The following is a 26,692-nucleotide window of genomic DNA, read 5'->3' as shown; positions in this document are numbered from 1 at the left end:
AATCAATCTCAGACAAAACAAAGACTTCTACTACAAAGGAAATAAGTGGTCAAGATAAAGAATTATATTTGGGTATACATTTTAGAAAAATATCCCATTGGCTTATCCATTAACTCTCATGTTTGAGTGACAAAGCTATAAACACCGCTACAGCTTGCATTGCCATAGCACTCATTAAATGGACCAAGAACCATTAAGTCTTGAAATGAATCTGGCATATCTTCCCTAAAAGTCTTCTCAGAGATATGCTCTTGATCTTAAGTTATTTAATACTTTTATTAATTTTCTGGGGGAAAAGTAAAATCCATGCTAATAAAGCTAACCAATGATACTAGAGGATATAATGCTTGATAAGGAAGAGAACAAGCTAGCTTTCCACTAAAGATGCATTCTTGTTCAATCAAGGGTTTGTTTTTTTTCCTCTGGGAGTAAAAATGCAAGAGGTCTAAGTAGTCGAGCCAGGTAGCTAAATTAGGAAGCACTTTTATTTACAGCAACATAACTGGTATCAGCTATGATATTAACTTGCAATAGTTCCTCAACATTCAGAGAGGATGACTAGTTTTGGGCTAAGCTTGCCACTCATTCACATAGGAAAAAATCAAGGTACGCCCCTATATATGGCCCCTCCCAATCAGAGGACACCAGAAAATGGAATTAATTTAGGGTCAATTTTCTAAGCAGTATTAAATATAGGCCGCAGTGATAGACTGGGAAGAGAACACAATTTAAATTATCCAGTTTGCTTTCAATTCAGAGTTGAAAGGAAGCAAGCACACAGTTTATATGAACGTCAGCTAGATGACAGGAACTAGTGACACTTGAGACTAATATTGTCCCTGTGCTGCTTCTTTGCTCCAGTGTCTTTTAACTATCTTGTTTGACTTCTCATCAGTGGAGAAGAGAGGTGAATGCATTGCACTTGCATGCAACAATATTCATAATAATTGGTACATATTTGTGACAAGGTTAGCTTTTGCTATCAATATTGTAACAAATCAAAAGCCTGTTGTGAAGTTTCACTTTAACTGGTACCTTGTGAAAATGTACATGCTGTCTGAAAACTGAACTGATCACAGTAGCCAGAAGAAATCAGAAAATTGTTGTCTTCAATCTAATAAATATGCGATGCAGTCCATTCAATGACATATAATTGCTGAATCACCAAACAGGCTGAGTATTCAGAACCACTTTCATTAAATTTATTCTGATACTTGTTTGAAGTCATTTGAAGTATATGAAGAAATGTTACTTTACAGAAAAGCAATGTATTTGAACATATACATAAAATACATTTCTCCTAGGAAATTTTACAAAATTTAGCTTCCATTATATATAAAATAACTTATAGTGTAAGTACTATAAAATGACAAAATGCTTTAAAGCTCTATAAAACACACTAGCTTTGTAAGAAATATTGTAGAATTTGGATGTGTATTCAAAGTTTTAGCCGATAGATGGCAGAAATGCACAATACTTAGCGAACCAAATCATGGCAACTTCAAGGTGCTAAGAAAGAAATAGTTTTGAGACCTGGGGATGCATAAAAAGATAGTAAATGTTTATAAAGTTTTGCAGCTCCTAATTCCTCTCCCACACTGGTATCCCTACAGTTTAGTTACCAGAGCACTTCTTTGTGACAGTGTAACTAACTGAGGTACTACTCTAAGTTCCGTTAAAAGGTATATGTTTTCCAAATGCTCTGCAGATTCAAACATGGTTTCAGGCTAAGCTGTTCTCTAGAAGTTATGTCAAAAAAAGGCTGCAGGGTATTGAATCAAATGTTGTTTTCATGTGACAGATTTGTAACTGAAGCTTCATCTTGAAGCACGCTTACTGGATGGCCAGGAGGCATTCACACCATCAGTTCAAGCATCTTAATAAGACACTTTTTTCTCTGAAGTCCTCTATCTTTGCACAAACAGAAACCAATTCCATTCTCTGACTCACAAAAAAATAGCTGAATGTCCACCAGACATGCTGGAAACAGTCTTCTCAGATCAGGAATTCAAGGCGGAGACCACAAACCTCATCCAAATTTACTTGAGATGTCTGTAACAGAACCTGGACAGAATCTGAGCAAAGACTGGAAAAAAGGATCCCCTATTTCCATAACTATGCTAATCACCACACAAAGAGATTTGTTCACTATGCTGTGCATCTGTCCATGTTATCTGATCTGTCTTCTCTTCCCTGCTGTAAATCTTGAATTTTTTTCTGAAAAAATAGTGCAGCTTCAGCAACAGCCTAAACTAAATGAGACGCCAGGGAAGAAGGACAATGAAGAAGTCTTCCTGACAATAGAATCTATTAGGAATCAAAGAGTTTGAATAATTTGAAATTTTGTATAGTAGAATAGGTGAAGAACTGAAAGCACATGGTCCGGAAAAGAAAATGGATTGTTTAATAGGTCTTTTTTATCTTTAATGTATGTGATTCAATAATATGAGACACTATCAAATCCATACATTGGGCTTTATTTAAATCACTGTAGTTCTAAGGCTGATTGTTCCTCATTCACGTGTCCTTGTAAATGTGAAGCCAAGATCATATTTTACATGTTTAATCTTCCTCTAACAATACCATCCTATCAAGGTAATTTATTCCAATACAGTCTGCTCATAAAATCAATATTTCCTTTTCCATAAGCATACAAGTACACAATAAAAGGCATTTCAGTTATCTGAATTGCCTTTCCTACCATAGAAGATAGAATAACAGTTTTAAGTGGTGCATGTAGTGTTTGTAAATCATTACTGAATACAACTGAAAGTTGTTCATCTGTTGCAGGGGTCTCCAACTTAGCAGACTGGAAGCTACCCGGGGAAATAAAGGTCTGAATCTGAAACTTATTTATGATATTCAGATCATTATGACCTTGTGTTAAAAAACACCACAGAGTTTTACCATGGCATTATTTTTCCCATTGCAAAGTTTTGTTTTCATTCAACAACCTTTAGGGCCTACCTTGACTTAGATATAAAGACAGTATCCAGACTCAGCTATGCATTAAAATCACTTGATTAAAATTAATTGTCAAAATTACCTGTAAAATCTCAAGAGTTAGAAACTCCACCCCTTCTGTTATCATTCTTCCCTTGGGAAGATTCTCTCCACTCCACAGAAGCCAACATTTGAAGTGGAAAATTGTCCTTCTGTCATCATCAGAAAGTTTCTTGTACAGTGTTGTGCAAGAAATATTTATGATTTTATAAAGCATAGCTTTAGATTATGTTTAAGTATTGACAAAATTGCTGCTGTTTGCAAAACAGCGCTGGAAAAATGTCAAGAGGATCTAGATGCAAATGAAAATCAGAAAACATGCTGATATTTTTAACTGTACAGTTTTAAGTCAAAGTAAAACAAATTTTTATAACATCAAAGCGAACTATATCACTGAATTATAGATTCATTAAAATTTTCTTCCCTTTCTCTACTTTCCCCCAATCTTTCAATAATATGTAGATCATTCCATGTGCCAGCTGTATTCTCTTCATGTACTTCTTTTTCTCATGCTATCCTATGCTAGCAAAACCGATACCCTGGAAATTCTCTTCTATACAATTTATCAAACCTAAACATTTGATATTTTGCAGGTTGAAAGTGATGATGTGACTTCAGGTGTATATCAGACAGTGAACACCCTACCATGCCTAGAAAACTTTTGATAGAATATCATAATAGCATATACTGATCCACCTTGTATACTGAGTTTTGTTTGCATACTGGAACCTAGGTAGAAGATTAGATTTGAAACAATATCCTTTATGAATGCTGCTTGAAAATTTAATTCATATACAGCATTTTGAGATACAAAAATACATTTTATGAACAACTGAACACAGAAGAGTAGCAAGGGAAGTGGAAGGCCTCACATACCAAGAGTTATATAGTAGCTGAATGGTGGCATTTCTGAACTAGCATAAGGAAAAAAATCACTGCCTTTCCAGTAGAGTACATTAAAAGATTATACATTCAGACCACATCCTCTGCTAAACTTAACATCTTTCTATGAGCATTTAGTGTTCCAAAGGCAAAGTTTATTTTTTATTTAGTATGGTCTGAGTTTTTTAAATACTCTTTAAACTGTATGTTTGTACTTTCTTCAGCATCAGTTAGTTAAACCAGGATAGTTCTTGTGAAATCGTGAATTCAGGTAGCCAAATTCCGGTGATTTTCATTCTGTCTAGTGCTTAGATTAACTCATCACAGCTGATTGATGTGAATCAATAGTGAAATAAACTGGAAGGACCCTGATGCACAATACATTCCAGACAATGTACTGTATTTTGACTTCTAAACTATCTCAAAATTCAAGGCTTATAAAGGACTTCTGCTTAATCAGTAACAAATTCTTAAAACACGCAAAGAATTCTTGGGATACACTGAAGTCCAAACCTGTTAAATTATGTCTGCATTCCCTAACATTAAGCACTCCCTATTTACTTCCATTGCTAGAAGGCACCTCCCTGTAATTAGTATTTCCACAGGGACACTTGGTGCAGAAACCAGAACTTACATGTTCTGAATCACCCTCTGCACAACGATCTCTCTCTCAGTTACAAAAATTATATAAAAGGAAGAGGAGGCATGTAACCTGAAATTGTAAATAATTTGTTGCATTCATCCTTCCCCCTCCACTCATATTCCCAGTCCATCCACAGCGTTACCTACGGGTATGCCCAAGGTTTTTTATGGGCAGAGGAAATTTTGGCATCTTTTTAAAAGGTATAAAGGAGTAGAAAATCTTTATTAATACACTTCAGTATATTTACTTAAAAACTTTTTCATCACAGCATCTCAGAATAATTTGCTGATCTAAATTGCAGCTGTGTCAGGGACACCAGTAACTCACTTTTATGAGTTAGTGAATTATTTCAGTAAGGATGATATATGCTAAAGTGAAAATCCCTTTGAAATAAACACCATGGAAGCAGGTGTAAAGCTCAAACATTGTAAATACGTCACTCCTAAGATCTCTAAATTAAAAAAAAAAAAAAAAATCTGTTCCTCAGCAAGTGAATAAATGTCTCAGGAGGATTCCTTGAGAAAACAGGTAAGGTAGGACTATAAGCAAGAAATCAATAGAAAGTTACATTGGTGTAATAAAGAGAGATGGAAATCCTTTCAAACCTATGGATAAATATAAGTGCAATGCTTAACTCTGTCTACCAAATAACATAAATCTTGTAAAAACTATCCAGCAGAAACTGCTCCATGGGCATTATTCCTGTTGGTACTGTTGATTAGATTGCTCTGTCACCATGAGTCAGTCAATTATGCAGTCACTTTCACAGAAGATACTCATCTCAATTATCTCTTTGCCTCATTTCCCAAATTTTGTAGTTTTGCTATTTTCATATTCATTTTCTATGGATCCTGTAATTCTAGTTTTTGCTCTTTAATCATCTCCAATGATTTCAAAGTTCTGGGAAACTCTGATACATCACACTGAAGTGTGAAAATGCATCCCACTAATTCACATGATGCAAAGAATCTGAGATTGAGTTATAACTAGTGAAATCAGCAATTGTATTTTAAGCATAATCTTTGGTTTTTATTTACATACTTTATTTGCTTTTATGTGACTTCCTATAATAATATGGAACCATATGACATTTTCCCTCCAAAAAGCATTACTTCATTATACATACACAACAAAAGTATGTAATGAAGACAGTAACCATATGAGGAACTGAAGTGTTATTTTCTGGTTTTCTTGCTGCTTTCTTCTTTGGCATACTAATAACCAGTGATGTGTACAGTATGAGCTCTAACATGGTTATACATTTATTAATCTATTTTCATACAACAGTAATTAATAATGTTTGCATCTCTGCACTTCTGTATCAAGCTGAAAATATTATACTACTATAAAAGATGCTCTCTTTTGTTTTCCTTTCCATGTGAAACGTTTAAGATGACCACTCTTCAGGTTTTAGGGACAATGAGTGCCTGTATTTCTGGAGAAATGGATTGTCAAATTGTGAAGTTTCACATGTTGTCTAAAGGCATGGCATTCACAAAGTATGCCATTTTTTAGGAAGTTTTCCTTGAATAAGAACTGGCAAATTTTGACTTTCATTTTACTTAGCTTATTTTGTCTGCTCTGCTTCATTTTGTATTTCCTTTTGTATGTGGCATATCCTTTTCTAATGCATTCCTAGCAGTCTTACACAAATGTTAAGCCCAGAAAGTGTCTAAACAAATCTTCCAAATCTGTGGTTTCAATAGTTTTAAATTTAGCTACACTGGATCAAAATGTGAAGAAAATTTGTTGACTTCATTGTTGACAATGATTCATGGCAGTCCAGTCCACTGGATGAATGGTCTGGATCATGTGTTCAGGTTGTAAGCTGATATGATTACATCAGATCCGTCTTTTTATAAAAATGGCCTCACATTACACAGTACTTCCAAGCTGGAGTTCACCACCACTGAGAGTAGATTATGTTAATGAATCAAGAACAAACTGGACTTAGTAAGTGCTTTTTGTGACATAACCTACCTGTCCGCTGAAATGGCAAATTCACTACTAAAACTATTTGGGTAATATCCTTTTACTTGCACAATACAATAAGGTGAAGAAATTCTTCATCAAAATGTGAAAAGTTTAAGTATTTTTATAACAGCTATTTAAAGGAAAAACTATTTTACTTACCGAGCCAACTTCTGTTTAAATATACTGACACAAACACTGGAGGGACTGTGAAGAAATCTACTACTGAATTAACTTCTAGCCAAAACCATAGCTTGTCATTGGCTGCTATGAACTGAAAAAAAAGAGGGGGAGGGGTGAAAGAACCAGATTAATGCTCATGATGGTTTCAAGTATGTGCAATATTTTCTATTCTAAACTATTAAACTCCAATGTTAGTGGAGAAGTAACTCATGGTTTAGGTCAGTTCAAACAAAGTAACATGTCTCACTGGATAGAAGTCTGTATTGTGCATTGTTTGATAACCACATTGAGATTAAAATGAAAGGTCTAACCAAAGAGACACATAATTTATATGATTAATTGTAGTATCTGTGCTAAAAAAATATTTTCCTCATATTTATTAACAATGTATCAGTAATATTAGGAAAATGTAGGTGAGTATAAAATATTTAAAAGTGTATCACCTTTACTCTAGCACACCAAACATGTTGGCAGTAATATCGTCATGTGTCTGCTGTTCACAGGTTTCTAAATATATGATAGTTTACAAAGGGTCACTTTAACATCCTGTCAGAGGTAATCACCAGGATGACTCCTAAAAGGTATAATTCAGGACTGCATGTTCTAATCAGCATTTCATTTTTCCATAGGGCACAACATGTAGGCTTTCAAAAAGGTTAAAGTGTGTTATTCAACAGTGAAAACAAAGTCTGTTGACTGTAAAGGTCACTCACACTTTTCCATGGAAGTTTTGAACAGTCATTCATTCAGGTAATTAGCAGTTAATAAAAGCCAATTTCATTACAGAAGCAATCCTACCATGCTTGAAGAGATATCATGATCTTCTAGAAGCACTAGCATAATTCTGTCACTTTCAAAGAAGGATTACTGCCATACTTCCTGTATCTCTGCCAGACCCTATTGCTTGATTATGTGCTAACTCATGCAATTTGGGCTTAGTCTTCATCAGCAGTTTACAGACTTCACTTCTGAGTTCTCACATAGTTGGATGCTAGCCAGCAAAGATTTTCAAATGGATATATATGTGTTTGCGCACAAATATCTTCCAGAACTGAAGATATAGTAATATTTTTATGATTTTTGAGTTGCAATATCATTTTGGGGAGAACAGATAGGGAAGGATGAGATTCTAAAATATTTCTTCAAATATTTAGTTTGCCAATGAGTCCTCACAGGAGATATTTATCAGAAAACATATAAACAAACAAACAAAGATATTATTACATAACTAGCAAATTCATTATCAATCCAATTCTTGCATCCACACAACCAAGTATCACGTTTTCCTCAGGAGCTCCTGTTTAGTTCAGCAGGACTTCTTTGAGAACTGAAGTTGCACCTATATTAGCCTTTTAACTTAGATAAGGAGTACCAATCTGAATTGAATCCTTATTATCCCTACTCACTGTACTTCACTTTGCATCACAAAGCAGTTTTGGAAAACTCAAAGATTTCTTCTGGTTGAAAATAAAACTGAAAAAAAGGTGTTTTAGCAATGTGTCTCACATGTTGCAACTGCTAAAGTGTGTTCAGTCAACAGGATCAAAGTAGACTCTACAGTACTCTCTCTTCCTTCCAAAAGGGAGGACTTTCCGAGTTGGGCAAAGTAGATGTGCACAGAACTCAATGCAGCAGCTCTACCAACTGTTATCTCAACCTTCAACTGCGAAAGACACATCTAGCAGCAAAGGAATAGATCAAGTATTCACTAGTCTTGCTGAGTTAGTTATCACTCCATTGACAACCAGATTCCACATGACTGATCAGCACTGAGCCGTAATAGTTTCTACTTTCTACCACATAAGAACATTCTGGAACAGACGGCTTAGCTTATGAACTGTCTCCTTAGTGATCTTAAATGCTTACTATTATTACCTAAATGTTAGCTTAATTTTGTCCAGCCATTGTAAAGTCAGGCTGCGTCCAAAGACTCTCCCTATCTAATAGCTATTTTCCCTCCCTGACTTATTCTGTCAAAGACACACTACTTACACGCAAGCCGAAGTAGAGTAGGAAGAACACATTGAAAGCCATGTCGATCTGTAATGTGAAATCTTTGTAGAAATTCTGGCAGGATTCTATTGGGCTATTTGAAAGAAAAAAAAAAAATCAGAGTAAATTGTCAGTTTCTACTCCGGTGATTTTTTAATGTATTTCATTAAAGACCTTGATTCAGAAATCACATTTCTGTTTTCCAGTCATTTACAAGATACAAGCAAGCATTTCAAATGAATTATTTCATTCATTCAGTTAGTCATTCATATAGTATTTATATTCACCTGTTCAGGTAAGATCTGAGAATTAACATGCAGATACCTTTAAGAAATGACAAGCAGAATACCTCAGGATTCCTTAAACCACACATTAACCCTTAAAGAACTGACTTCTTTCTATAGGATACATACCTATGATACTTTAGGAACAAAACTAACAAGCACACAGCTATGGTGAAATTTTACAAATTTTTAATACATCGTAATATAAAACCTTAAAAAAACAAACACCAAAAAGTAGTTGCTTAGGAATACATTACCCATTAGCAACCTGAGGCACTTAGTCTTGTAGCATCCCTTGTTTATAAGAAGTTGTTTGGTTTTCTTTGTTTTGTTGTTTTGGTTTTGTTTGTTTGATGGTTGGTTTGGGTTGGTTTTTTTTTTAATTGAATGGTTGGGGTTTTTTCCCTTTTTCTTGCTTCTTTTTTGTGTATGGCTATTTAATGTGCTTTATGTACAGTACTATGAGTTGAGTATAAAAGCAGCATAGTCCACTAGTAAAATTAACAAAATACATTGAGGAATTTGAAGTAGTACTCTAAGGGTTAATTTCTGCATGCAGGTTAATTAAAATACCTTTGTGTGTGTCAGGCAGCCATTGCAAATTCTAGCTTTTGTATTATGCTTTATTTAACAGTGGGACAGGTCCAAAGCATACTCTATACAAACTGGTACTTTATAGATACACTTTTTTCTAAGGAAGGAGATAACTCCCACAAGTGTGATTAGTGATTTATTTGGGAGGTTTCTAAAATAGGTTGGTGAAGCCCCAGAACAATGTTGAAGTCACAGACCAAAGTGAAAGTCATGTCCCAATATATGCTGATGTATATACTATATACACATAACGTCCCACCATATATACACACATATATTGCAAATGATTGTGTATTTATCACAACTGTAATAAAGTGAAAAACTAGAACACATATCATTTGATCATTTGGAACCCTAGAAAACATCCTTTCAGGAAAGAAGAAATTCTTCCTGGGTCAAATAAATCACTGAATGTGAATGTAATACCAGTTAGTATAGTGGTAGCTCTGCACATATAATGCTAGACTGCCCAACAAGCAAGATTCTATGCGTTACCAATGTCAGTTACCTAATTTAAGGCATAAAGGAAATTACTTGGTCTACTAGGTCATTACACATGCAGCCAAATTTTCCATTCCTTGTATACATTACAGGTCAAACAAGTTAAGTACAGCATGCCCTCTCCTGTCTTTAGACGCATGAATGTATACAGCAAAATTCTCCTTAATGTGCAATAGCTTTGTATTTTAAGAAAGTTCAGTGCTATAGGAAATTATATTAAAACATTTTTTAAAAAGCTATTCATGAAGACATTGAAGCTGTGAAACATTTTTGTTATAATTCAAATAAAATTGATTTACAAAAGCAGGCAGAAGGGAAGAGAAGCCAAATGTTAACATATAGGACAGAAGACAGCACCTCATACTTTACAAATACAGCATTAGCTACAAAAAGAGCGGATGTGATCTGAGAGCCCAACAGGATTATTTTCTGTATGGCACTATTGAGAGCAAAGGATTTTGTCCAAATAATGTAGGCTACGCACTGAGTCACTATGCACCCCATCAACAGAAATCACCGGAAGTACAGCAGAAGCAGAATGGCCAACCCGGCACCAACACAGAGGCTTGGACCCTTAATTCCAGGTTAGGCTCCTGTAAAAGCTGCAGAAATTCACTGAAGCTAATGGAATTGCACAGATTTATAACTAGGATAGAGAGCTTCATTATCTTCCTTTCCACAGCTATTTGGTACTTGTCATGATTGTTAGATAAGGTCAGTTAAGGTTGCAATTAATGACTGTACTTTTATACCATTGTCCTTTACAAAACCCTACAAGATCTGGCAAATTAGTTAATGCATAATACACCCTCATGTTTTTTGCAAAACACTTATCGCAGTGAACCAAAATTGTGATTTAGGACTCCTGTTTACCTAATACCAGAGCTACTTTTTCTGCTAGTCATATCCCTTAAAGTCTTTCAAATTCTAAGTTAGCCATTTCAAAGAAAAACACAATGTCCTTTCCTTTTTATTTTAAATAACTATTTTGTCAGAAAGGCGTGTCACTAAGGCTAAAGAAATGCTTGTTTTTACTCACACGGTGGATCATACAAAATTTTAAATTTACCCAATTATACTTTGGTGCTTTTCTTTAGTCTGGACATTTTATTTTAATCAGTAGCTCATATTTGAGCTGATAGAAAAATATGGCCACTAATATTTTTCACAGCACCATTCAGCCTGCTGCAGAAAGGTAGCCAAATTGAAACGCCTATTTACATCAAGTTTCCCAAAACAAGATGTGCTATAGTTCTTACAGTTCCAGATAAGAGTGTGCTGGGTTCTCCAGGACTAATAATATATTCCCTCTTTTAAACTAAAATCAGATGGCTTGGCCCATGAGTCAGCAAATGTTTCACCATTAAAGGAGGCAACAGACTGTTAGAAATGCTTTTATTAGTCTTCCATGTAAGCGTGCTTCATTGTAAGTAAATTCATTCATTTATACTGCTAAAATCCAGGAGACACAACACTAAAATCAAAGGAATAATATTATACTAACAACGATAGAAAAGATCTAATGCAACTGGATAAAAATTACATTGATGATGTAATTCTAAATGCAATATTCATGTGCACTTCAAAAGAGCATCTTTAATTTGTTACATTAAATTTGAAATAAATCTGCAGTAGCCATGGCTACGTCTCAAAAAGAAAAACTCATAAAATCTATTTTATTTTACTTAACATGCAGATATCCTGCTGATAATCTATCAAGGACTAGAATTCCCCTTTGCTCTGCCATCTTTGTATGCAATAAACTAAATGTTAGATTTGAGAGACTGACAGTTTTCTTCAGGTCAACATCTATATCAAGTTATCGTTTGCTGTAACTGTGTACACTATGCTACAATTTAATATAAAAATTGCACCTAGAGAATCAACAGTGGGCTTAGTTTGCCTAATCCGCAGTGAAGACAGAACTTTATTTGATTTTTCAGGCACTGCCTACAGTCTGTTGATTGTCTTCCTCTCCTGCTCTTTACACACTGCTATTCTTTTCAGTTTCACATTACCTCTATTCACTTGTTCTATTATTACAGCATTTTTATAGCAATACTAGCCCTTACAAAGCTTTCTTATACAAGTATCATGGGAATAAACTAGTTCAGTGAGCAAGAGTGACTACATAAGAAGGAACAAAATTACTCTACTCGGGGCAAAATTTTAAAAAGGTGTCCCCAGCATACTTAAACACTTTTGCAATTGATACTGAAGCCAACACTTTACATGACACTTTTACCATAGCTGAAGAAATGAACCAAACTCTCATAACCTCAATTCAAAATAATTCATCATAAAAACCATTAAATGGTTTGTGTTGGAAAGAATCTTCAAAGATCATCAAATTCCAACACCCCTGCCATGGGCAGGGACACCTTACACTACACCAGGTTGCTCAAAGCCCCATCCAGCCTGGCCTTGAATACTTCCAGGGATGGGGCATCCACAGCTTCTCCGGGCAGCCTGTTCCAGTGCCTCACCACCCTCATGGTAAAGAATTTCTTCCTTATATCTAATCTAAATCTGCACTGTTTCAGTTTAAAGCCACTATTCCTTGTCCTATCACTACATGCCCTTGTAACAAGTCCCTGTCCAACTTTCTTTCAGGTCCCCTTGACGTACTGGAAGGCTACTATAAGGGCTCCCTGAAGCCTTCTCTTCTCCAGACTGAACACCCTAACTCTCTGAGCCTGTCCTCACAGGAGAGGTGATCAAGCCCTCATCTTCACGGCCCTCTCTGGACTTGCTCAAACAGATCCATGTTCTTCTTATGCTGGATAATTTGACATATAATGTTCCTCACTATAACGAGAAAGGTTGTGCACACCCAATTCAGCTCTTGAAATAACTATCCAATATGCAATTTACAGTTCTTGCTTCTTCCTGTGTAAGGAAGAGGACTCTTGTATTTTTGGCATATGTCATGTCACTCTCCTAATGTGTGGGGTTTTTTTGTTTGTTTGGGTTGGATTTTTTTTTTTGGCAATGGTTGTTGTTGGTGGGTGGGTGTTTTGGTTTTGGTGGTGGTTGTTTTTAATGACAAGGCCTGCGAAGACTAAGATGGATGGCAATTTTTATCTATGTGTAACTATATATCAAAATGCAAAAGGTTAATTTGCAAAAGGTTAATTTTAAGACATATTAATCTAGTTACATTTTGCCGAGTGTTTTGAAGACATTACATGTAGAACACTCATAAATCACCACAAAAGAAAATTACTTCTGTAACCTCAGGAAAGTATCAATGTTACTGTTGTACCATGATTGCTACATTTTTCAAAATTTAGGAAGTTATTGAAACTTTTAGAAATTCAGAGAATTGTCCAATTTTATGGTTTTAATTTTTGGAAGAAATGTTGCCTTCTGAATGGTGGAGAAAAAACTAGATCTATTACTGAGATGAGATAAAATATATTTTAATTCCTATATTAAGTAAATAAAATGCAAAATTGAAAGGTTGGAACTAAAAATAGTTGTTACAAACATAGCATGCCTGAGAAAGAAATACAACCACCTGATACTACCATAAAATTAGGAAGTTTTTCATTTTTTTGCACATGAAAGATCTTAGACTGCACAATAGTGCATTATATGAAAAAAAAAAAAATTAAAAACCAGTAAAATGTGCAGTTCCTATCAGAAGGAATGTCCATTGATGAGAGTGAATTTTAAAAACTAATTACAATTACATACAGCTAGAGGCAGAACAGTAAAAAAAAATATAAGTGGGTCACGTGTAGGCTTTTCAACTGTGTTTCAGTGATGTATTACTAAACCGAAACTAGGGGAAATGCCGGATATATCTTTTAGTAAAAGTTCATCTAACACAGAATACCTTCCGCTCCTTTAACTATGGTTTGGTTGGACAGCTCAGAAGGCAATAAGCAGTTAAAATCTTCTTTACTGAAACAGGCATGAACATATAGAAAAATCATAAACATGCATGCCTATCAAGTGTTACCCTAGTGAAACAAATACCAGAATTAAAATAAATCAGCAACAATGAATAAAAGTCAAAGGTGTCATTCTCACAGTGATAGAAAGTGTAACAATTTTTTTCTCACTTCGAATGCCTTTAACCAAGTTAGTCCCACAGTAAGAAAACAAAGTGTGTTTTCTTGCAGTATGCGTACCGATCTTCTAAATGCAAGATGCCTTTGAAAATCACTCAAAGACCTTTTTTCAATCAGAACATCGATAAGCTCATTAGTTTTTTGATGGCAAATGTCTTCTAAATTACTTCACTCTCCCTTGATGTGACATGGTCCACCACTGGGAAAGTTTTGCTATTAGTATTTTCAGTTAGCACTGAAGGATATGCAGGAAGAGTTGTTGTCTTTCTCCCCGAAAAGGAAGGGCAGTCAGCTAGAGAAGAACAATGTTTTAGTGAAAGCAAGGGGAAGACATACTTTGCCACAACAGGACAGTGTAATCTGCCACCACAGCCCTAAGTCTTGAGATCCATGAAACTCCATGGGATCACTATGTCCCTAATCATGGATATTTTTAAGAGGTTTTTGTGTACCTGGAGCTAGTGAGTGAAGGAGGAATCATCCCTTTCTCACTGAATTTTCCAGACAGTTATGCCCTGATAGCTAAGAATGATCCTGTGGAAATTTCCTGTATCTTCTAATCTTGTCATTGATATAGATACATTTACATCCACTTTTTAACCACTCAATCTCCTTCCTCTACATACTTAGCTAACTGTTTCTCCTTTGCACACACATGTACGTACTCAGAGAAGTTTGTGCTCCCAAGAAGTTTGTGTCAAATCCTGGAGCTTTTTTACACTCACAGCTAAGATGTTGACCATGCTTCATTGTTTCTCTCTCACATTTTTTATTGTCCCTTCCTCCCGTCTGGACTCCATCTTGCATATTGTTATCTTCCTCTTCCTTCAGAAAGCTTTAGATAAATATTCCTGCATAATTCCTTAGGACTTTGAAAAGTATCTTTTTTATTATTATTATTCTCTATTCTGACTCTTCTTTGCTTAATTAACTCAACCATATTTGTTTTTCCAGCCACAAAAAACTTCTCAACTTCAGCATGTGATTAATTTAGTTTGCATTACTCTATCTTACTGTCTTTGTTTCCATCTTCATTCCTGCTTTGTCTACATGTGGAGCGGTCTCCCTTCTTCACTTTGATATGCACCTTACTCTTTCACATTCCTTTTGAAAATGCATTGCTGACCTTAGGCAACACACTCAGCCAAACAATCAGTATCCTCTTTGTTCAATTTTGAAATAAATAAGCAAAACATAAATCTGATCAAAATAAAAGATGAACTGCCAAATAATGAGAAATAAAGCTACCTTCCAAGATTTCAGAGACTATTGCTTAACCTATACCTTATAAATATCAAGCACCTCAAGGGGGGAACAATGCAAGTGCCTGTCCTTATTCTCCTTTCTTTATTTCTATCACAACGTCTTCTGTTATTCTTTAAAGCCTGGCAGATCACAAGCTGGGATTAGAATATTGCCCCTTCTATTTCTAACCTAATTAAAAATACATCATGACTCATCTGTTCTGCAGATGTTTTCTACAACTAAGTACTTGTATATTATCTCCTAAGAACACTGTAGAACCTTGACAAGCTTTAGAGTAATTTGGAGTAAAATGAACAGTTTGCCTCATCCTCCTTCAAAAAAATCCACTGTCAGAAGAAATAAGCACCAACAAAACCAGATCAATCAGTAATAAATGGGTACAACGGCATCATTTAGTAAAGATTTTTCTAAGAATCAGAGCCAGAGACACAGTGTTTTTTCTTATGATTCTTTCACTTTTCTGAATTATGTGATAAAGAATGGGGCATGAAAGTGGTTTGTTGGTTGGTTGGGTTTTCCCCTTTGAATGTTAGCTTGTTTTAATCTTAAAGATCTATTTAAATGCTGTGACTTTACGGTTTTAATGCAAAAATTAATTCATTTCAGAAACAGAGATAGAGAAGGGCTTCCAGTGGGAAAGAGAAGCTTTTAATTTTAATTTCTGTTACATCCATGTATGAAAACAAGAGTCACATTAGGCTGGTACAACTGCAGAACGAAGGTATATTTTCCTGATGCCCATCTCAGATGCACAAGATTTTGCCTAGCATAACTCTACTGACTTTTACAGAGCTATTTGCAACTGACAACATACCAAGTGGGAGAGTCAAGTAACATTGCTAGTACTTATTTTACCAAAATTAACAAGCACAACTTGGTAAAATTCAGTATAATACTGCCAGTTTTCATCTTTCTTTTTCAAGTTTTCCATGAATTTTAAGTACATCATCGTTCTTCGCAGACTGCCCTCATAAAGCATAGACCAGCCTATCACAAAATCACATTCTTTTCTTCCTCAGCCCAAATACAAAATTGTATACAAGTGTGATATCAAGAAAACTTCATTTACATTTCTACAGTGAATCGCTGAGAAATACAGAAAATACACACATTAAAATTGCTCACTCTGAAAAGAATATATTCTTTAATTTCATCAGGTTGTATGTACATTCAATACTGCCTGCAGCATATGCCATCTTTAATTACTGACTTCCACAAACAAAAGCTAAAGGAAGATTCTGGAAGAACAGATAAAGAACCAGGAACTGAATACTAACACAGGCATCACCAAATGGCCCAGAGTTAGCCTCCATAACTCTTTGAAGTTCTTTCAGTACTATACAGAAGACAGAGCAGGCACTTTCTTGCAAAAGACATCATATTAAGATCTTAATCCTACCTGAGATAACTGCATTTGAAAAGTTTGCAGAGAGCCACATAGGTAAGTAGGAAGAATATATTATTTTATATTGCATTAGATTTGTTAATTGCTTATCATAAGCTGAAAACATTGGCTTCTGCAAACAGTATTACATTACATTGACAAAACAATCTCCCTGATGACAAATCAATTCTAAGAGAATGATAGGGCAACAATGCCAGGGATCACTTTTTTAATCAAAGGTTTTTATGTGAGACTACTAACATATTAAAGAGAAAAACACCACTATACTGTTTCAACTAACATATTATTACCTTTTTTTGACAACATTTAATCAGCCACTTCAGTTATATCTAGTATGCTGACTGCATTATAGAAAGATTCTCTTACACTGCATGAACTATTTACTAGATATGACAATCTTGCACATTTCTACTTCATAATAAAACCCTTTTCTATTACTTCTCATCTATTATTATTTAATGTAATTGTTCTTTAATATTCTTTTTTGAAGTGTATCAAGGAGTAATAAGTTGTTGTAGCTGTTTACTCCAGAGGACAGAAAATAATTTGTGATGTGAAAATTCAAACATGTCAAACTATGCTGCAAAAAGAATACTATCCCTTTTCCATGTTCAAATTGAACTGAACAAATGGATCAAGTTAGTCAGAAGTATATCAAAAGCATAAAACTTTTCCAATTAAAACAGAGTTAAACACTGGAACAGGTTCTTTAGGGAGAATGGCAAATCTCAGATTTCTAAAAAGTGGCAAATATTTTCAGCCTGAGATACATGGACCACTTACAGTCCTTGCATTCACATATCTCAATACAATGATCTACACAGGTGACATTTCTAAAATTTCCTCTTTCTGCAGGAGAGGGCCTTCGAACCTTTGACTTCTTAGATAAGTGTCTGAATGAATGTATGTATAGCCACTCTTACCTTGCAGCAGAAGGAAGACTGACTTCCTGACATTCCTTCTTGGTCCATTTTATGTGATTCTATTTTGCAGATGCTGTTTTTTAAAATTACCTAAAGGTGCTTTACGCATTTGCTATCCACTTTCCTCAAACTCAGTGTTTTCAACAGACCACCATCAGATTCCAACTCCAACTACTCTTCCACCTCTGTGCCTTTTATTACCCTTGTATTCTGTTAATAGTGCTGTCTAACTTTTAAAAAGCTCCTTCACCTGATGGCACTCTTCGAAAAAAAATGGAACCATATTCGAAAGTAACGATGTCCTCTACCTATCCTGACTCCAAACTAAGATTATTAATAATTTTTAGTTTGTATGTCATCATAAAATTGAGCTCCAATTTTATGCTTTATATGTGTAACAGATTCCTCCAGATGATTTTGAGTATTCTTTCTATATGTTTCTTGCTTGCTTACATACTGTAATCAAAAAGCTAATCTTGTTCTATGAAATTTAGTCTAAATTCAACTATCTTAACTTAAAATGACAAGAGTACTAGATGAACTGGAGTGTTAAAATATTTATAGTTCATTCATCTGACCCTCTTTTCTGGAATTCTCGCCTTCCTGTGACAGTTCAAGAAAAATATCTGACTACTATCTAGTTTTTATTGAGCAGTAATAAAATTGAACCTAAGGCATACTACTTGACTTAATGTCAGTCAGTAATATAAGCGAGCAATGACAGCCAGAAGTATTGCAAAGTGGAAGAAACTTGACCTTACATTACTGAATCAGCTTTTTTTGGTCATGCTTTTTAGTGTGTACATCCAAATCTACCATTATCCATAAAAAGCTATACATATTATGTTAACGGTAATTTGAAAGCAGTCCTAATACACATTTACACCAGGCAGGATATATTGTTTCCTATTTCAAAAAAAGGCGTGACTGTAAACATGAACCATGCACATTCCTTCAAAAAATCTGCATAAAACTAGAAAATATATTAGTCCCAAACAAATTTTCATTATTTCAGATTCTCTCTCTCATTCCTCATGAAGACCTTTTAACCTCATCTATCCCATCAGCATAAGGGTCCTTTTAATCACAGGGAGGTCTGTATTTGTGTAATTATTCCATTTACTAGAAATAAAGGACAAGTGAATTGAAGTAAAAAACAACCATCAAGAGTAACTGAGATCACTGAATATAGCCTGAGCATCACAGTAAATCTGTTTAAATTCCACTGTCTTGGACAAAATGCAGGCATAATCCAGGTAACAAACTCCCAGCATATATAAACATTTTTTTGGCAGTTCTTTCTGTCAGCTTCCCCTTTTACTTTTTCTGGACTCCTAGAAAGCCTTTATTGCACATACCTTTTAAAGTAAAGCGCAAGTACAGTTTCTCTACCCATACATTCCTCTGCTGTGGCTTACTTTCCACATGCATATAACTGAAATCTAGTAAATTTACCCACTTTGAAATTTTCATGTAACAGCTGTTCCAGCTGTTGGACCTGATAATTTCCCAGAACTGCCCTAGGAGGAAATTACCATATTCTTAAGCCAAAATGCTGATTCTATGAAAGGCTAACTGAACAACCAAATTTACTTTGCAAAAGAATAGAAACTGTTTAAATGAAAACATAAGAGATTTTTTAAAACCCCACAAACTCAATTCTTTCCTAGCTCAACTTTTCAGACAAGAAACCAAGCCTGAATCCTGAGTGACAGTCACAATCACAGTGGCTTTTCTAAATGGGAAAGGCAAAGCCCTTTTTAGGCAGGTTAATGACACTATGCCTTTCCTTTTTTAGCAGTCACTTTATCTCCATCAACAAGAGTGTATTTCAGCCTCATATATATCTGTTCACAATTATTTTTAACATATCATAGCATTTTATATTATAGGTTCTCAAAATTAAATGTATACGTTAAATGATGTTTATTGATGTTTATTGACTAAGTTGAATATTAATTTGCAACACGTAAATTAATTTTGATCCCCCCAAAAACCACAAAATGTAACTTCTGAAAACATATACTCAACTTTTGCAATAATTGACAGCACTACAAAATTGTGTTCAGACACAATATTTCAAGACCCTTTCTAAAGTGCTGTTTCATCATTCTATCAGGAAACAATAGGTTCAGCATTAAATCAAATCTTCTGCTGTGCTGATAAAAGGTTATTTGCATACATTTAAGAACATATGAATAATGAGTTGCCTAGGATGGTCACATCATCATTTGTAAAAGAAACTTAGAGCAGTGTTACAATTCTTCATATAATTTAGTGGTGTCTTGTGAATGAATACATTTTTGTAGGCTATTTAATATTATTAAAAAACACCTGTTGCACTTCAAAATTGTACCCAAATTCTGATTTTGAACAAATGATTATGTATAATCTTACCTCCTTTCATTGTCGCCTGCTTTAAAGTTGACAGCAGGGAGAGGTTTATCTTTCTGAACACTACTGGCATTATTTAGCTTTCATCACAACAGAATAGTTAGTGCATTCTTTGTTTCCCCACACCTTGCCCTCACTGCAATTGTCTATCTAGTCAATAAACTACTGTAACATGCTGGAAATTTCAAATATATAGACTTGATACATCTTACGTCCTATTCATTCTATAAAAGCTTCAAGATATGGATAAGTATAATTTACATTTGCTCAAACCTTCTAATTTTATGGGTTCTTTTAATTCCAGTTCATGCACTTAATGCTTAGACTGCATTCAGTGTATACACCATTATGGTAAGCACATTGGCATGCACAGGCAATACAAGAATAGATTATAATTAATCCCATAGACAACCAATAAAAGGTGAAGTTGCATCATGCAATGAAACCACAGCTTGGCCTGGGCTGCCATGCAGAAAAAAACCTACATCAATGAGTCTGCTGTACGGCTCCTAGGTAAGAGTTGATATGAAAGAGGTGAGTTATTTCAGTAATGAAGTCACAGGCTGATAATGTTTATACCACTGTAAACAAAATACTGTACATAGCACCAGTATTACTCTGGGGGGAAAGATGCTTGTAGAGGAGCACAAAAAGGATGAGAAAGAGAAGAAGAGGAAGGAGGAATTATAAATTACAATAACAAGTCTGAAATCCAATCAGTCCTTTTTAATAAGCATTTTGGTATTTAATTCAAAATAATCTCATTGGAGCTTTCAAAGCAAACCTGAATTTTCAATTTAATTTACCAAAAATGAATGGATGAAATAATGAGATACAGAGTAATTTTAAAATGTCCATAGTGTTCAGTAACTGATGAATAACTAAGGATAATAAACACACAGATATGTAAAGATGAGTTTTTCAATGCAGTGCACAGGATCTAAACCACACAACTTCCACTGATTTGAATGCATAATGTATTGGATTGAATGAATGGGTAATATATAAGGGACGCATTGGTTTGAGTGATTTATTCAGCCACCTTCTGCTGCTTCTCTAGTAAGAAACATCTTTCTGCTGAATAAAGCAGTTTTTTGCAGAAATAAGGTAAAGACAATTCAGAATTACCACTACCTTCATAGTTGTTCTGAATGTAAAACTGTGACCTGAATAACAGCCTGTTTTAAGGCATGTACATTAGGCCCTGTACTTCACAGCCTGCTTCCAGTAAGCTCAGAAATGAATAGCTGACCAGGTCATCTATTTAAATGCAACATTCGCGTTAAAAAGATCCTACCCTGTGATGAAAAACACATGATTCTGTAACACTATAACATATTATGTCTTCCATTACAAAAAATATTTGTTCCATGTTTTTCAATAGGTATGCTGGTTTTGAGCAATTTTTCTTAATTACTCATAATTATAGGTGGTTATTCTATTTTCATCAGAGTTCCAAAATATAGCAACCAATTACACAGGGCAGCAATTCAGGGAACACCAAAAATAATTTTATCAAGAAAACTAGAATTTCACTTACTGTATAAAGTTTTTAACAGAATCTATTGTTGTTCCAGTTGCAGAAAAATTGCTTTTGGTATCTCTGTTTTTATATTCTGATAAATTTTTGAAATAGTAATATTTTTATTTATCAAATTGTAAAGAAACTTAAATCAAAATAAAATCAGCTTAATTGACAGCAGAAATTATTTTCTGGCCTCTTAAAATTGCCCAGAAGATTTGCAGAAAAACCTGTCAGCACCTTTTGAAATAGATTAAAAAAAAAAAACCACCACAACACAACAAAAACACAACCAAACCAAGCCACCACCACACACACCTACATATTTCCATTATAAAACCTCCAATTGTATTATTCTTAAATAGTGAAATACACATTCTTTTTCCAGGAAACACTTCAATTCTTTTCACAGGGATAGACTTAGTCATGACTCAAACCACTTTTGGCCACTACGTACTATTTAACAAGGTTAGTAGGGTGTTCTATACTAAAGATGTGAACACTTTCTTGAGTGGAAAGGTATGCACTTACGAACTGCTGCAGTGTGCATGAGAATGTTATTGACTAGGAAGAAGATTACTGAGTCAAGACAGATTTAAGCACTGCTGATGAAGTCAGTAACCCAGTAAACTGCTTAAGGCAAGAAGATTAGGAGCCCAAAAATTTGGAAACTGAACTTACAGACTTCCAAAGTGTACCATCCAAATAGCTACTGTACAGTCAATAATGGGAATTATGGTATACACAGTATAAACTATAATATATACGCATCACAACATAAATGAAACTTATTATGTATGCATACTTTCCCATTGTTATGAAAATATAATAATCTATCTTTTCTTACTTGACAAACATTGATTTTACAAAAGAAGAAAAAAAATCCTTATAGTTATTCTTAATTAAGTAATAGGTAATTTTTCATCTAGTGACAATAGAAACATCCTCCAGACATGACAGAACACAGAGCTGGCCTTAGTTCTACAGTCTCATAACTCTGAATATGGACATAACAATGTAAAACATAAAATGAGAAGAATCATATCTTTGGTATCTACTACTAATGCAGTAGAGGATGAGAGAAGCTACAAAATTAAGGATCTCTGAAGATCAGGTTAAATTACAGTTTACTATACATCTTGACAACAGTTTATTGTCCTGTGAATAGTGATTTTTGCTATAAAAACAGCTAGTCTTGAGAGATCAAATTATTAGGTTCAAGAAGAGATTCAGTCTTCTGTTTTCATATTGTTGCTGCAAAGCAACCTCACATTAGAAAAGTTTCTCTGCTTCAGCTGGACAGAATCTATCAAACTCATTAATTTCCTAATAAGCTAAATTACAGAAATTTCTCCCATTTGGTGTTGCCAAAAGCCATAACAAACTTTATGTAGTTCATACAAGTCTGTTGCAAATTATAAATACTAATCACTATGAACTATGTTATACTGTTAAAATTAAATGACCAGAGCTACTGAATTTAACCAAATTGCTGGGATATTTTGCTCTGGAATTCAATTCTTTCCAGTCTTTGAATATGAAATTCCTTCTAATAAATCAACTACTGGCAAAGTTTAATCTGGGAAAAACAGGGCACCTGATTCTAGCATTCTATTTTCTTCGAGGCATACTGTGATGAATAGCCAAGAAATAGGATGGGTCAAACTACATTCTCAATGTTGAAAATATTCCTGCTAACGTACTCCGTGGATTTCAGCCAGACTATTCACATGCAGAGTTCAGAACATTGGATGGAGCCTTTTGTAAAATGTGACCAAAAATACTATACAAATCTTCAGCCATAAATATCATAAAATGAACTGATCCAACCCATTCACTAAAGAAAGCTCATTTATATTCACAGCCTTTTTGTCTAACTTATTCTGAATAACTGCATGAACAAAAATTTCAGATCTCTAGATAGTTTGTTTCAATGCTTCATAGATCTTACAAATTCAGAAATCATTACTAATATTAATAATTAATAATTAGCAACAAGGTTTAATTTTTATTATCCTTATTGGTTTTGTCTGTATTGAGGAAGATGTTTATGGCAACAAAAATGTTTCCTTCTGGCTTCAAAAGGAACTTTCTAACACATTGCTGTCCGAGCCTTCACTTAATTTCAGTACATCTAAGCCTCCAGAATCTAAAGACAATACTGCATTTGCAAGCTGTTGTCATTTTTTCCCTTAAGTTTGGTAAAGCTAAACATTGATACTTTTAAGAAATGTAACGATTGAAGCTCTTGAGTGCTTTTGAAAAATTTAATTAATTATATATTCCATACTCTAGGAAATGTATATTAATTGCCTTTTTCTATATATATATCATATTGACATATCACAAATTCATCTTCTTGTTCCTAGCCAGATATGCTATGAAAGCAAAATCACAATTCAACAAAAGTACAATAAAGATATAATTAAACATTCATCCATATTTTCCTAAACCTGAAAAAGAACAAAGACAAAACATTAAAGCTCACTGCATTTAAAATTAAATATTTATACCAATGAGACTGATAAATATTTACTATGTAAGGTAGTACATATTGCTTTAAGAAGGAATTTGACAAAACACCTACACTTTCAATAAAAACCATAAACTAGCAGGAAAAATAGTCAAAAGATAATTTCATTGATATTTCACTAGTATTCACTGAAAAATAGCTTACTCATAAAATGATGTAAGAAAAAAATATCAGACTATGGATAATGTATTTTCCCTATGGTAGAAGCACTTAAGCCTGACAAAATGAAGATTTGCAACAATTTGCAACAATAAGCAACCTGTACTCTTAACATAAAAAACATCCATCAACCACGATTATTGCACTTTGATTATATCACATGGTATAACAGAAAAAAAAAAAAAGACTGTAAACCATCATTGTCACAGGAGTTTTTGCTTTGGAAAATAAGTAGCCAGCAAAGAAAGTCACTATCTGTTATCTCTACATCCCATAATTCAGAATAGATGCTTACACTTTGATTAGAATCTGCCAAATTATATCAAACTATTTTAACTGTTTAATGGAAAGCTAAAAATTTTAATTATTAAGGTAATTTAAAATGACAGAGGCTTATTCCACAGCTGCTTTCCAACATATGAAGAGTTAATTTTTATGCTGATATTCCACAATATCAGAATAAAATTCTGTATTACAGAATTACATATATATTTGTTGTAAAATTAAATATCTATATATTCTATACCTACAATCCAGTTCTGAGGCTGTGGAAATCATAACACGAAATTAAGAAAAAAATGTATCCTTTGACAATATAGGTACTAGTATTTAATACTAGAGCCACAGCAATTACTTACAATTATATACACCAGACTGAAGCTGGTAAATAATAATAATAATAATAATAATAATAATAATAATAATAATAATAATAATAATAATAATAATAATAATAATTTAAAAAGAGCAGATATGAACGTAGAGATGCAGAAATTCCACATCACAGGTCAGGTGCTAAAAGGATTACTGGGAGCAATCTAATCTTTGCCTCTCCAGATAGAAAAATGATGGCAAACATAACAAAATTAAAAAGAAAACAAGTGGAAACACTATCAAAGAGGCTGATTCAAGTGGAAATGCAGAATCAGTTACCTAGCTTTGAAGCACAATGTGCACTGAAGAGAATAATTGCCAGAGATGAGAATAACCTACCTAGGAAGTCTTGATGACATGTTTAACATAATACATACCACATCAGAAAAATGTGAAGTCAAATCAACAAATAAAAGTGATATGAGAAATATTCTGCAAAGCTGTGTGCTAACATAGCTGTTACTGTCTGTGTGACCCCTCTAAGTCTTCAGGCAGGGTTTCACTTTACCAGGTAGCTGAGTTAATAAGTTTGAGGAACCCTTCCAAATTACTTGACTGAAGATGGCCATAAGCAAGTCATTGGAACTACACAGTGACTGAATTTATATCCATTAAACCAGGGTGATTTAAACAATTGCATTGCCACTGCATTTTATTTACAATATCAAATGTATAGGAGTTTAAAATTTTCCCTAGGTGGGCAAGCTTATTCAATTCATGTCAGGCATTTGTGTTTATGACAGAGAGCTGGTCTAGAGAAAAATGTTTATTTTCCATGAACTAACAGTGCCTTGAGACGAGCCTTAAGATATCATGCTAAAACAGTTCTCAGTAAGTGTACTTAGTAGTCATCCTTGTACATACAGGGCAGACTAACACCAGCCTGATTACTATAGCTGTTTATCTCACCTCTTTTCCCTACCTTCATCAAGCCATTTACATTTCCTTTCCTGAGCTCTCTCTTTTCCCAGTCAGCTTCTTTCACATAAAGAAGAAAAAAAAAGAAAAAATCTCCCAAATTCTTCTTATAAACACCATTTAAGGACCACACTGCAGTTAGTCCCTGTCTACACAGGATTTTCTCTGTAATGTGCTTCTATACCTTTTTGTAATTATTCCTGGCAGAGCTTGTTTTTCCTCAGATCTGTAGAAGGTGAAAGGATTGACATGCAGGTCAATTAAAGAAAGGCAAAAAGAGGAGGCAAGACCTAGCTGCCTTCTGACCAGGAAATTGCAGTTGCCTCTGATCTACTGAAATGAATTACACCTGGTCAAGAGCATTGGTCTCTGTGATGAAAGGGCAGATTGTTCATCGTTGCTTCCTTCAGGACAACTGTCTTTCTTCCCTGCATTCAGTACTTAGCCACACTCTCACCTCCATTGCCAAGTCAAACTGGAGGGAAAAATACACTATGTTTTATCTTGTACTAAAAACTGGGAAAAAAACTAACTCCCAATTTGCAACACTTGCATCAGTGTTTCCATGTAAATGAATTAGCATAACAAATATTAGCAGCTTTTAAGTTAAAGCAGGGGCAAAAACCTTTGGCTCTACAGAACATAACCACTGTAGAGGTGTTGAATTTTTAATTCATGAAAGATGGTGCAGAAAAAGCAGAAGATTAATTATTTTCTCTAGGTCAACATTGCAAAGGAGAATTTTAAAAAAAATAAGTAAAATCATTTTACATCCTCCTGAAGGAG

General features: G+C 34.3%; 1 protein-coding gene across 8 annotated transcripts in view; it reads right to left on the bottom strand.

Annotated features, from left to right (window-relative positions):
- Window positions 1-26,692, bottom strand: part of KCNMA1 (potassium calcium-activated channel subfamily M alpha 1) — a gene marked incomplete at its 3' end in the record, with an annotated part of 468,462 nt that overhangs the window by 189,644 nt on the left and 252,126 nt on the right. For all 8 annotated transcript variants that reach the window (XM_080347450.1, XM_080347452.1, XM_080347453.1 and 5 more), the window contains 2 exons: window positions 8,675-8,768; window positions 6,662-6,773 (listed from right to left, as the gene is read on the bottom strand). In XM_080347450.1, coding sequence (XP_080203576.1) covers window positions 6,662-6,773; window positions 8,675-8,768 — 206 coding nt within the window. The remainder of the gene's footprint in view (window positions 1-6,661; window positions 6,774-8,674; window positions 8,769-26,692) is intronic.

The sequence above is a fragment of the Nesoenas mayeri genome, assembly GCF_963082525.1.
Source record: "Nesoenas mayeri genome assembly, chromosome: 7".
NCBI classification, from domain to species: Eukaryota; Metazoa; Chordata; class Aves; order Columbiformes; family Columbidae; genus Nesoenas; species Nesoenas mayeri.
The sequence above is the reverse complement of the archived record's forward strand: the minus strand, read 5'-3'. Positions and strand labels throughout refer to the sequence as shown.